Below are 13,273 nucleotides of genomic sequence, written 5' to 3' on the forward strand. Positions count from 1 at the left end.
TCCTTGGAAGGAAATTCAACAGCAAAATGGGGTGGGTTGGTCAGGCTGTCCCCTTTCCTCCTGGTTGTCAGGGCTGCTCTGGCTTTGCACTTGTGTAAACTCAGATCAGACCCACCTATTGGGGAAGCTGTACTAATTGAACGCAATGGTCCTTTGCCCCCTCTTCCCTGTGAGTGCTGGAAAATGGGTGTTCAGGGATGGTTGGGAGACAGGTACTCAGGTCATTTGGAGTGTCTGGAAGCTGCCAGCTGTATAGAGGCTTTACCTTGAATTCCATGTCCATCCAGTCAGATTTGACATCTGGATCATTGAGGAGTGAATAATCAATCCCGACGTACTGATCCACTGGTGTTCGTACTTTATAGAGAAAGAAAGGAGATGTGAATTCCAAGAGACTCCTTATCATCACCATCAGCAGGACTGACTCTGTAGATTCAGACCATTTCACACAAATGTTCCTATAACCTGGATTCCCAGAGATCAACATTTGTAGTTAAGTTTAACTACTGAATCTAGCTTGCTCAATCGCAGACAGGAACACAGACTGTATCCAGATAAAACAGATACCACCACTGTGATAAAGAAGAGGGATTCAGCCATGTTTCTGTTGGAGACAGTGCACAGTCTCCACTGTCCTGGAATCCCAAATAGGGGTCAGGGTCTACTGTACTGAATCATCCAGGTGGAGCATAGAAACATAGAAAATAGGAGCAGGATTAGGCCATTCGGCCCTTCGAGCCTGCTCCACCATTCAATATGATTATGGCTGATCCTCTATCTCAACGCCATACTCCCGCTCTCTCCCCATACCCCTTGATGACTTTAGAGTCCAGAAATCTAACTATTTCCTTGTTAAATTTGTTCAGTCTGGCCTCCACAGCCTCCTGTGGTAAAGAATTCCACAGATTCATCACCCCCTGAGTGAAGAAGTTTCTCCTCAGCTCAGTCCTAAATGGTCTACCCCGTATCCTAAGACTGCGATCCATTATTCTAGGACTCCCAGCCAGAGGAAACATCATCCCTGAATCCAATCTGCCCAGCCCTGTCAGAATTTTACTCCACTCCAGTGGAGTGGGAGAACTGAGTGTGTGAACTGTGTAACACTGAGTATCAGTGTTTTCCAACAGTTAATGACTCCACAGTGCCCGTGCTTTCAGTATTCTTGTGTTGCCAAAATGATGCCCATACTGCACACACATGCTTCCAGTGTGGCCCACACTGAACTCCATCTTGTTGGGGGCATGAGCATATGCATTCGAGAGTTTGCTGAGTACACAGATTGTGTCAGCAGTTAGTGAGTAACATTGACTTGACAGCAGTGCTGCCTAGTTCAGCCTCACAGCTCGCCCTAATGCCCTAATACGCACGGTAGATTGTGCAGCAGGAAGGTCCCCTCACCCCCACCAGCAATGCTTTAAAGGATCCTAACAGGTTAGATGCTGATGGATCTCATCCAGTTTGGTTTTGAGTTTATGGAAATGCGTGATGTTTGGGGAGTTGGATACAGTTGGTGCAGGGAGTGGGCTGAATGTGGAGATGGGGCTGGCTGTGTCTGCAAAGGCTCTGAACATACCACTTGTTATATTTTCTGTGCAAATGGGGGTTCACACTACCTGTGCATCTCAACATCTTGGGATGTTTGTCGGATCAGCACACAATGAGTTAAAACAGCTTTCAGGTTAGCTGAACAGGGATACTTTATGAAGCAGGTCTAAAGCAAGGATGAGGAGATGAAGGAATGTCTGTAGCTCATTCGTCCATGTCTTCAGGGTCTGGAGAGATGTTGTTCTTGTTACTGTGTTTATAGTAATAAAGTGATTGAAGACCTAATGTGAACTATATAACCATGGTAATAGGATGATTTAGCTGAGTTAAGTGGATTCCTCCTGGCTCACACTGTGTGCCTTTTGATGTATTGTGATTTAGTATAAGTTTATATAGAATGTAGAGCTCAAAGTTTGGATTGCTATAGGTGATTTCAGTAAACCACTGTTTGCTGTAGTCATGCTTGAATTGTGATATTTGCACCTGAGTTCTTATAGTGAATTGTGAACTCAATAATAAATAATTGTGCAATTGTACTGGAATGGTGTAATATGATTTGACTGAGTATTCATGTTGGATCATGTAACATGAGCTTGTTAAAGACCAGATAGTGTGGATGTTACAACTGATTTTTCAGTACTCTAGTGCTTAAAGTAATGTAAAAACAAGAAAGCAGTTATCTTGGGCTATGATGAGAGGAAGATCGAGCAGAAGCTGCAAAAACCAGGTCAAGCTGCGTGTTGAGTGAGCAGGAGGGAGAGAGGGAGAAGGGCTCTTAGCAGGAAGCCTCATCTGTCTTTGATCTTTCAGGAGCATTTCTCTTACCTCTATCGAATCCAGGAGCAGTGCATGTGCCATTTGCACTTTACAGAGGAGGTGCTCACAGAACTCCACTATCTCTTGGGACCAGACGTGCAGCCTGAGAACAGGGCGAGAATGGCACTGCCAGCGACCCTGAATCTCTTCATGTCAGGACTTTGGCAGCAGCCATGATACTCTCAGTCCATGCCAGTCCCCCATTCCCTCCATCTTTCAGCCACCACATCAAACCAGAGGCTGGCTGCTGGATGACAAGAGTTATCCACTCGACACCTGGGTGAGATTCCCCTCCACAACCCAACCACATGTGACCAGTGCGTGTACAATGACAGTCACAAGAAACCTCATTGAACGCACCATCCAGGCGCTGAAGCAACAGTCTGGCTCAGGGGGAATCCTCCAGTACTCATCGGAGTGAGGGCCCTGATTCGTTGTGGTCTGCTGTATCCTAGACAACCTCAACATCATGAGGGCACAGCCCTGACATCAGGGATTTCATAAGAAAGAAAAAGAGGACAAGGAGGAGAAGTTAGAAGAGAAGAAGGAAGAGAATTCTCAACCTCAGAAGGCAGTGGAGGCAGGGTCATTGAATATTTTTAAGATGGAGGGAGTTAGATTCTTATTAGGCAAGGGAATCAAATGTTATTGTGGATAGATGGGAATGTGGAATTCAAAACACAAACAAATCAGCCATGATCTCACTGAACGGCAGAGCAGGCTCGATGGGCCGAATGGGCTACTCCTTCTCCTAATTTGTATGTTTGTAAGTTTGTAAAAGATGAAGAAGGAAGGAAGGAGGTGGAGGGGAGGAGGAGGAAGGGAGGATGAGGAAGATGTGGAGGAAGTGGGGGAGCAGGAAGGGGGGAGGCAGTCAGCACATCACTGTTTGGGCCAGGTTCCTTGTGAGTGCCTCATTCAACTCCAGTTTCAATCCCAAATCCCCTTTGGACAACAGTCCCACACATTAACATTTCCTCTCTTACTCACCATCACAACAATCTCTTCATCACATTCCTGAACTAAAATCCACCACAAAACAACCAATCCATACCAACTTTATCCAACAAACTCTCCAATATTCCACACAAAACTCCATTATTCACCCTGTTCATTCCCTTAGTTCCAGTCTTGTCTGAGTCTTTGCCTGTCCTAGTGCTCCGACACAGTATTACCCCAGTGACTGCAGCATGGCTGCTAGAAGCTGCTGATTTTCACTGGGGTCTTGTGGGGTGGCCTTGAGCAGCTCTGGGCATTAATGGCCTGTCTGAGGACTGCACTATCTCAGCATGGGCTGACGCATCAGCAGGCGCACAGCAGAGTGTCAATGGTGGGAAGATGAATCCTGAGAGAGGACAGCAGGTTTGTGTTCTACAGAACCACTGCCAGTCCTGCAGAATAGCACCTCAGCAATCCTAGAGAAGCCCAGGTTCAATCATGCGCCCTTGCACGCCATTTGGATGAAGTGGAGGCTTGCTGTGATGTCCTCTACCCCCGCTCTGGCTGCAGGAGGGGCAGCAACATCACTGTTCTGGCTTGGGAGGTGGTGGCAGCGGTGGTCAGTGCCAACACCCAGCAAAAGAGGACAGCCAACCAGTGTCACAAGAGGATGAATGATCTCCTCTGTTCTGCCAGGGTAAGTCACTCTTCTCATTACTCCCAACTCACACACTCTCAAACCTATCACACATCCACAGGGATCTCACTCACTGCCTGTTCAAGGGGCATCACCATTCATTCTCTCACATTCACCTTCATCTGCCCATGGATCATGTCCTCATCCAATCCATGCCATAAGTCAGCACCCACACATGCCAGGCATACTTATCAGCTGGCCTAGCAGGCATCCTGCTTACACTTTCTCCATCTGTGTTCATGCAGGACAAGCTGACACACAACAAGAAGGAGAGGTCACAGGCTGGTGGTGGAATGCCCGAAATCAAGGTCCTCACAGACTTTGAAAACAGAGCCATCCAGCTGGCTGGTGAGGATCGGGACCATTCCTGTGCTCACAGTCAGGTCGGCGCTGCTCTACCAAGTGAGAATCCAGCAGTGTAACATCTATCAGACAACCATGCTGTGGGTGATGTGTCCTCTTTCGCAGGCCACTGCCATGCACTAATTATCTCTCCTTGCTTTCACAGGCACATCTGCCCAAAAGCCGGCAGAGTCTCTGACCCAGGGCCTCCAATCAAGCCTGGAAGAAACCTCTGAGGAGGAATCTGGAGGCACCCTCCCTGCAGTTCCATCACAGCGCTCACCCACACCCTCCACCAGTGCAGAGATACACCTCGGTGGGACCTAGCTTTAGAGCAGCCTCAGGATTACAATCTGGTGAGCACGTCACATTTTCTGACCACAGCAGGCGGAGGTAGGGACTTCCCAGGTACTTGGAGGACTGCTGGAGGCCAGAACGTTACTGAGTCCGGGTCAGAAGACAAGCCTCTGGACTTGGTCATGTCACAGTTACTGGAGTTGCAAAGGCAAGCTCAGGAACCTCAGGGAAGGATGTCTGCTGCACTCCTCAGATTGCAAGGCACGAAGGAGGAGTCAGTCCTCCTTCAGTCTGAAGTGATAGTGCCAGCATTGCAACACACCGAGGTCAACACTGGTAGCGTGGCGGCTGCCATGAAGTCCTTGGTCCAGGACGTCGCTCCGGCACTGCAGCAGGGGCTTAACTCTATAGTTGGCCTCCAACAGCGTGTACGCAAGAGGGGTGTGGGGCAGCTCGATCTCACTCCAGCTACCCCTTCCGCTCACGGAGTCAGTCAGGGGCCCTTGGGCACCCATAGGGAGGAGGATCAGCAGGTGCACACTCCGGGACCATCCACCCAGGTGACTCTGGGAGTGACCGGCCCATCCGAATACCCTCTTCCTTTGACCCTGGCAGCTCCAACTCCACAGCCTGGGCACAGGTGTTAATCACTTGTACACAATATTCACTATTGTCAATAAACTCCCAAGAATGTTTCCCTGCTTATGGCTTCTTGTTCAGATGAGCAGTGTTCTTGTCACTCAGATGTGAAACTTTTCTGCACAAGATGAAGGCAGGTGTCTCAGCCAAGGGCCTCTTCCTTGTGCTCTGTGCAGCCAACAGACCAAAGTGATGGTCTATCCTTACATTCCCTGAACACTTTACTGATGCCTGCACCTCGGCAGTGCTGGTCATTGCTGCCAGAATGTAGTGGGCAGGTGCCACAGAGTTCTCTCATTCTCTCTGTGTGTTCTCAGCACCTTTAAGGTGGGGCTGGCCCCCATCTCTTCAGCATCTATGAATTGGCTGAAGACTGGCATTGTGATGCTGGGGACCTCCGGAGCTGGCCGAGATGGATCATCCACTCGGCACTTCTGGCTGAAGATTGTTGCAAATGCTTCAGCCTTATCTTTTTCACTGCTGTGCTGGGCTCCTCCATTAATGAGGATGGGGATATTTGTGGAGCCTCCTGCTCCAGTGAGTTGTTTGATTGTCCAACACCATTCACGACTGGATGTGTCTGGACTGCAGAACTTAGATCTGATTCGTTGTTTGTGGGATTGCTTAGCTCTGTCTCTACCCTCTTCCTTCTACACCTGAGGCTCCATCACCAGTTCTTGACCAGGTGGCAGTTCTTTGGTATCTGAAAGAATGAAGGGTCAAAGGTAGGATTGAGATGAGGGAGAAGGAGAAAGGAAGAGGTGGATGTTTATACCAACTGCAGCTTGGTTTATTTGTGAGGAAATGGTCTCACATTTGCATTTGAAGATGACCATTCGCATTTAAAGATGACGACTTGCATCAGGTAACTTCTTGCAGCACTGCTTGCAGGTTCTCAGGGCTGGATGGCTGCCATTGACTGTAACTGCTCTCTGCATGCACTGCCTTTGTGATGTCTCCCTTGAGGACCCCCTGGTCCCTAAGGGACCTCTTCCTGTCCACCAGGCCTCTGGTGCTGTACTGGAGAACCAAAGGCCTGTTGCATCTTTTCTACTCCTCTTCCTGCCCAGAGACTGTTCTTAAAGCAGGTCTGGCAGCTGCTCCAGCCAAAATGCACCTTGCCTTTAATTGGTGCTCACTGGCATTAATCAATGCAGGCTGGCATTCAATGATAGTGGCAGAAACATGGGCCTCCTGCCAAGCAGAACGTTCAGTGCTTGGCTGAACAGCACTATCATTTAGCAGGCCGCAAGAAGTTAAGGTGCTGCTTGTATCGCTATAAATGGGCATGGATTAATCCCACATTGCAATTCCCATGCCTGATTACAAGCCTCATACAATTATTCCCCCATTCTCTCACCCAGCACTGTCAGCCATCTCCTTTCAGACCAGAACCTTGATTGGTGTTTCTAGAAGTTTCCAGATTGGATTGTGGACCCTGCAGCTATACATTATGCTTTTAGTCTTGGAATTTTCTCTGGGTATTTTAAGTGATGCTGTACCATTTCAAACCCTCTCTGTTTTCCATTGGAAGAGATCAGTCTTCCTTTTTTTCTGTTAAATATTGGTCAGGACAGAAAGTATCAGCTAACCAACAAGAACAGAAGTTCTGGTCATTAGTCTCGTTAAAGATTGTGGGAGCTTACTGAACAATGATTCCTACTTTACAACAGCGACCACAATTCCAAACCTTTCATTGGCTGTGAATCATTTTAGGACATCCTGAAGTGGTGAAAGGCACTATATAAATGCAAGTTCTTCTTCAGTCTTTAATGCTGGCGATTTAGAACATAGGAACATAAGAACTAGGCAATTCAGTCCCTCGAGCCTGCCCCGCCATTCAATATGATCATGGCTGATCTCAATTCGGCCTCAACTCCAATTTCTGGCCCTCTCCCATAACCATTCAACCCATTACTAATTAAAAATCTATCTCCTCCTTAAATTTATTCAGCATCTCGGCATCCACTGCACTCTGAGGTAGTGAATTCCACAGACTCACGGCCCTTTGAGATAAGTAATTCCTCCTCATCTCTGATTTAAATCTACCGCCCCTTAGCCTAAAACTATGGCCTCTCATTCTAGAATGCCTCACAAGGGGAAACATCCGCTCCACGTCTACTTTGTCTATCCCCTTTAGCATCTTATATACCTCAATTAGATACCCTCTCATTCTTCTAAACTGTAGCGAGTATAGGCCTAAACTGCTCAATCTCTCCTCATAAGACAAGCCCCGCATCTCTAGAATCAATCTAGTGAAACTCCTCTGAACCGCCTCCAATGCAACTACATCCTTTCTCAAATAAGGGGACCAAAACTGTGCACTGTGCACAGAACTTTGGTTAATTAAAGGCTGGGGAGGAGAACCTGAAAAGGGGGATTCTCAGGTGACCAAACGGGAACTGAACTAAGAAAGATCACAGCAAAGGCTGTTATTCTCAATGCTGAGAGTGGGAACTAGGATGTTAGAGTTGATGGGATGAGAAAGAGATGTGAAGTGCTGTTTGAGAACTGAAATTAGGAGAGCAAAAAGAGGGCATGAAAAGCATTGGCAGGTCAAATAAAGGAAAATCCAAAGCTATTTTACAAGTACATTAAGAGTAAGAGGATAACTAGGGAAAGAGTAGGGCCCATTAAGGACCATAGTGGTAATTTGTGTGTGGAGCCGGAAGACGTAGGTAGGGTTCTAAATGAATACGTTGTGTCTGTTTTCACAAGTGAGAGGGACGATGTGGGTATGGAAATCAGGTAGAAGGACTGTGATATAATTAAAGAAATTAGCATAGAAAGGGAGGAGGTTCTAAGTGGTCTGGCAGGCTTAAAAGTAACTAAATCTCCAGATGAAATGTATTCCAGGCTGTTGAGTGAGGCAAGGGAGCAGATAGCAGGGGTGCTGGCAATAATTTTCAACACCTCTCTGGCCACATGAGAGGTTCCAGAGAATTGGAGCACAGCCAATGTGATACCGTTGTTCAAGAAGGGAGGAAGGGATAAACCAGGGAACTACAGGCCAGTCAGTCTAACCTCAGTAGCGGGGAAACTATTGGAAGCAATTCTGAGGGACTTAATCTACACTTGGAGAGGCAGGGATTAATCAAGGACAGTCAGCATGGTTTTGTCAAGGGGAGGTCATGTCTGACCAATTTGATTGAATTTTTCGAAGAGGTGACTAGGTGTGTAGATGAGGGCAATGCATTTGACGTAGTCTACTTGGACTTCAGCAAGGCTTTTGATAAGGTCCCACATGGGAGACAGATAACGAAGGTAAGAGCCCTTGGGATTCAAGGCAATTTGGCAAATTGGATCCAGAATTGGCTGAATGGCAGAAAGCATAGGGTGATGGTCGAGAGATGTTTTTGTGACCGGATGCCTGTGTCCAGAGGGGTTCCACAGGAATCGGTGTTGGGGCTCTTGCTGTTTGTGGTACATATAGATGATTTAGACTTTAATATAGGAGGGTTGATCAGTAAGTTCATGGATGACACGAAAATTGTTGGGGTGGTAAAAAGCGAGGAGGATAGCCTTAGATTACAGGAGGATAAAGACGGGCTAGTCAGATGGGCTGATCAGCGGCAAATGGAATTTAATCCAGATAAATGTGAGGTGAAGCACTTGGGCAGGACAAACAAGGCACGGTAATACAGAATGAATGGTAGGACCCTGGGAAGTACCAAGGATCAGAGGGACCTTGGTGTGCATATCCACCGGTCCCTTAAGGTAGCAGGACATGTAGATAAGGTGGTTAAGGAGGCATATGGGATACTTGCCTTTATTAACCAAGGTACAGAATATAAGAGCAGGGAGGTTATGCTGGAACTGTATAAAACACTGGTTAGGCTACAGCTAGAGTATTGCGTGCAGTTCTGGAATCCGCATTATAGGAAGGATGTGATTGCACTAGAGAGAGTACAGAGGAGATTTATCAGGATGTTGCCTGGGCTGGAGAGTTTTAGTTATGAAGAGAGATTGGATAGACTGGGGTTATTTTCCCTGGAGCCGAGGAGATTTTGGGGGGGGAGGGCGGGGGTGGGGGGGGGGGGGGGGGGGGTGGGGGGGGGGGGGGGGGGGGCGCGGGGGCGGGGACATGATTGAGGTGTATAAAATTATGAGGGACATAGAAAGGGTAGACAGGAAGGAATTCTTCCCCTTGGTGGAGCAATCAATAACCAGGGGCATAGATTTAAGGTAAGGTGCAGGAGGTTTAGAGGGGATGTGAGGAAGGATTTTTTCACCCAGAGGGTGGTGGGAATCTGGAACTCACTGCCTGAAAGGGTGGTAGAGGCAGAAACCCTCATAACATTTAAGGAGTGTTTGGATGTGCACTTGCAATGCAATGGCATACAAGGCTATAGGCCCAGTGCTGGAAAATGGGATTAGAATAGTTAGGTACTTGTTTGATGGACAGAGACTCGATGGGCCGAAGGGCCTTTTTCTGTGCTGTAGACCTCTATGACTCTATAACTGGTGGCTGGGCACAATGGGATCCAGTATTGTGTTCCTGTTCCTGAATGTGTTGAATCATTTGATCACTGCAAAATGGACAGGGTTCATGTACAATCTTCCCCTTATCACCCTTATTCCTTACTGTACCATCCCCAGGAATATCTGCCCAGTAACATCCATTTCCTTATATGGACAGATGCAGATCTTTGGCAGATTAAGTGGTAAGTTTTAGCTTTGTTCTCTTCTGACTGAAACAGTGAAATGAACCAAAGCCCCATTATCGGAGCACAATCATGGGGCTGTGGAGTTGGCAGTCTTTCAGTTTCACTGTAAAATTGACCTTTAAAAACTGTTGCAGGCTGTTTTAAATGGTGCCTTGCATCAATCACCTCAGAAATCCACCAAACATCTCGCTACTGGCGTAAGGTTAACTGTTGCCAGTCTTTAATCCAAAAGTGTTGCTGTTTTCATCTTTCTGTTAGCTACCTGACATGGATGAGCACGCTAAACATCTTGGGACAGAACATCAACCCCACTCTAGTGTTGCCTCCTGTGTGGTACCTACCTTGGCAAAGAGGTGACAAAACTCACTGCCTCTGTCAACCTACAGTTTAACAAGAAAATCATTGATCAATACACACAGGGGTTCTTCAGAAATGGCTCTGAACCATGACATGTACATACCTGGAACTGTCTCCAGCAGAGAGTTCAGCAGGACCAATGCTGAATGTTGTAAAGCTGGGCAAATCTACAAGAGCAGAGAAGACAAAAAGAGCAAACGACAACATCAATCCCACTTACTGACACTCAAGGTCTACAGTATAATCCCCTCTCAGAGATGGTGGCATAGTGATATTGTCACTGAACTAATAAGCCAGAGGCCTAGACTAATGCTCTGGGAATATGGGTTCAAATCCAGCTGGGGGAATTTAAATTCAATTAATAAATCTGGAATTGAAATCTAGTCTCAGTAGTGACCATAAAACTAGTCATTGATTATTGTTAAAAACTCACCTGGTTCACTAATGCCCTTTAGGGGAGGAAATCTGCTATCCTTACCTGGTCTGGCCTACATGTGACTCCAGACCCACACAATATGGTTAATATAAACCTATCCCTGACTGTCAAAGCCATCACTTACACATACCTCAATTTTCACATTTCCTCCCTCACCACTTGATGCTCCCACTCTCTGATTTCCCATGCGGCTTATTTGACTTTGACTACTGGGTGAGCAAAATTTCTTCTAATTAAATATTGGAAAGACCTCCTTCAGGTCTCAATGTCCCTAGCTATTGATCCCATCCCTGGTTAATGTCTGAACCAGATGTTCCCATTATTGTACTCCTATTTGACCCTGAGCTGTGCTTCCAATCCCATGTCCTCTCAATCACTGGAATCATTATTTCCATTCCATTACATCACCCAGCTCTGCTCTTGCCTCAGTTCAGCTGCTAATGAATCCCTCACTCATAACTTAGTTACTTTTTCTTTATTCATTTACATGATATGGGTTCGCTGGCTGGGCTAGCATTTATTGCTCATCCTTAATTGCCCTTGAGAAGGTGGTGGTGAGCTGCCTTCTTGAACTGCTGCAGTCCATGTGTGTAGGTACATCCACAGTGCTGTTAGGGAGGGGGTTCCAGGATTTTGACCCTGCCTTGATGATCGGAAGCTCTCCTGGCCAGCCTCCCATCTTTCATCCCACATAAATGTGAGCTCATAATAAACTCTGCTGCCTGTGTCCAATTCACCCCTGTGCTCACTGACTTATATTACTTCTTGGTCAAGCAAAGCCTCCATTTTAAAATTATCGTCCTTGTTTTCAGATCCCTCCATGACCTCGCCCCTCCCTATCTCTGTAATCTCCTCCAGCCCCACATCCCTCAAAAGTATTGGAGCTCCTCTAATTCTGGACTCTCAGCATCCCTGATATTAATGGGTCCACCGTTGGCAGCTGTGCCATTAGCTGCCTGGGTTGCAAGCTCTGGAAATCCCTCTCTAAACATCTCCACCTCTCTCTCCTTCTTTAAGAAGCTGCTTAAAACCTACCTCTTTGATCAAGCTTTTGGCCTTCAACTCTAACATTGCCTTATCTGGCTTGTATGAAATTTTAATTTACAATGAAGCACATTGTGGTGTTTAATAACATAAAGGGCACAATCTGTTGCTGTTGTTGTCCTCCAGCAATTTAGATGTATATACCTGTCTGCCCACAGGAGTATCTGTGCTGTGCTGATCACCTGAGAATTACCTGCTGGTTTATGAGGAATCGCAAACCAGTTGTTAGAATCCCCGAGAATATTTCATAAAAGCCCCTGCAAAAAAGAGGACAGTTGTGTGAGGTACAGAACATTTTGTGAATCACTCTATGTAATTAAGGTCACACGCACTTTGGAGAAACTCCACTGCGTGACCAGGAGCCTTGGCAAAAGGAACAGGATTGTATTTGGGGCTGAAAACAGGCTGAACCATTTGTTGTCCAAAATACCCATCAGTGTTAAACTGCATAAAAAAAGTTTAAGCCATAATTGTTGATATTAAATTTCATCTGCCATTGATTTTCCCACAATCCTATTGTGTCAAACTCATTTTTTAAGTTTTCTGGGGTGGTTTAAGAGTTGCAACTTTCTCTTTCTACTTTGGTTTTGTCTGTGAATTTGACCAGCTTGAATTAAAGATTGTATCTCACTTTCTATATTCCCCCCAGTTTGTGTGGGTCTCACTTTCTAGCTTGCCTCCTGGATATGGAACAGGATGTAATGATGAATTTATTTCAAATCTCTGTAAAATCACGATTAGAGCAGTGTGTGAAGTTTGGACAACAATGGATATACAATGGATAGAAGGTGGTGCAGATTCAATAGGTCACTGACATTATGAGGATGCAAAGAAAGACAAAACATTTGTGTTTGTTTTATTCAAGCAGGAGATTAAGAAGCAATTTATCAGATGTTTAAAATGATTTAGGATGGGGACAGCATATTTAAAGATGAGAGTTCTGGAGCTAGGGGACAGCAACATAATATTAAATTTAAGAGACTGAGAACAGAGAGAGAAAATTGTTTTTTTAATGCAGAGGATTGTGAGGCTGTAGAATGTTGGTGGTTGAAGTGGAAACCATGGCAACATTAAGACTAGGTTCAAGAGGTGGATGAAGGAAAAGGAAATGGATGCAGGAACATTGTGGGTCCATGGGGATTGGGATTATGCTGGTACGGAGAATAAGTAACAACACAGACTGAGTGGGCTCCATAGGATGATTCCATGTTGCAGCTTGAGTATGTCAACTCTATGTAATGTGACACTTGTCTTACAGTAAAGGCTGCTATTCTACTATTCTCACCCATGTCCTTGCTGCACAGCTCGCAAGAAAGAGAGATTATTACCTGAAGTTTCCGGTAAACCTTGCATACATTCTTGCGATTGAAGCTGTGCAGGACAACTTGCTTATCTTCAGCTGTCCAGATTGGCTCTTGGACAAATCCAACACCGTCCAGATGCTAGCTCCTTCAGCAGAGGCATTAATCTGACCGGCGTCCTGACTGGAAAAGA

General features: G+C 46.2%; 1 protein-coding gene across 7 annotated transcripts in view; it reads right to left on the bottom strand.

Annotated features, from left to right (window-relative positions):
• Positions 1-13,273, bottom strand: part of LOC121286863 (phospholipid transfer protein) — a 230,480-nt gene that overhangs the window by 130,027 nt on the left and 87,180 nt on the right. For all 7 annotated transcript variants that reach the window (XM_041204034.1, XM_041204036.1, XM_041204033.1 and 4 more), the window contains 4 exons: positions 13,108-13,263; positions 11,973-12,036; positions 10,403-10,466; positions 266-357 (listed from right to left, as the gene is read on the bottom strand). In XM_041204034.1, the coding sequence (XP_041059968.1) occupies positions 266-357; positions 10,403-10,466; positions 11,973-12,036; positions 13,108-13,263 (376 nt within the window). The remainder of the gene's footprint in view (positions 1-265; positions 358-10,402; positions 10,467-11,972; positions 12,037-13,107; positions 13,264-13,273) is intronic.

This window comes from Carcharodon carcharias, chromosome 14 (genome assembly GCF_017639515.1).
Source record: "Carcharodon carcharias isolate sCarCar2 chromosome 14, sCarCar2.pri, whole genome shotgun sequence".
NCBI classification, from domain to species: Eukaryota; Metazoa; Chordata; class Chondrichthyes; order Lamniformes; family Lamnidae; genus Carcharodon; species Carcharodon carcharias.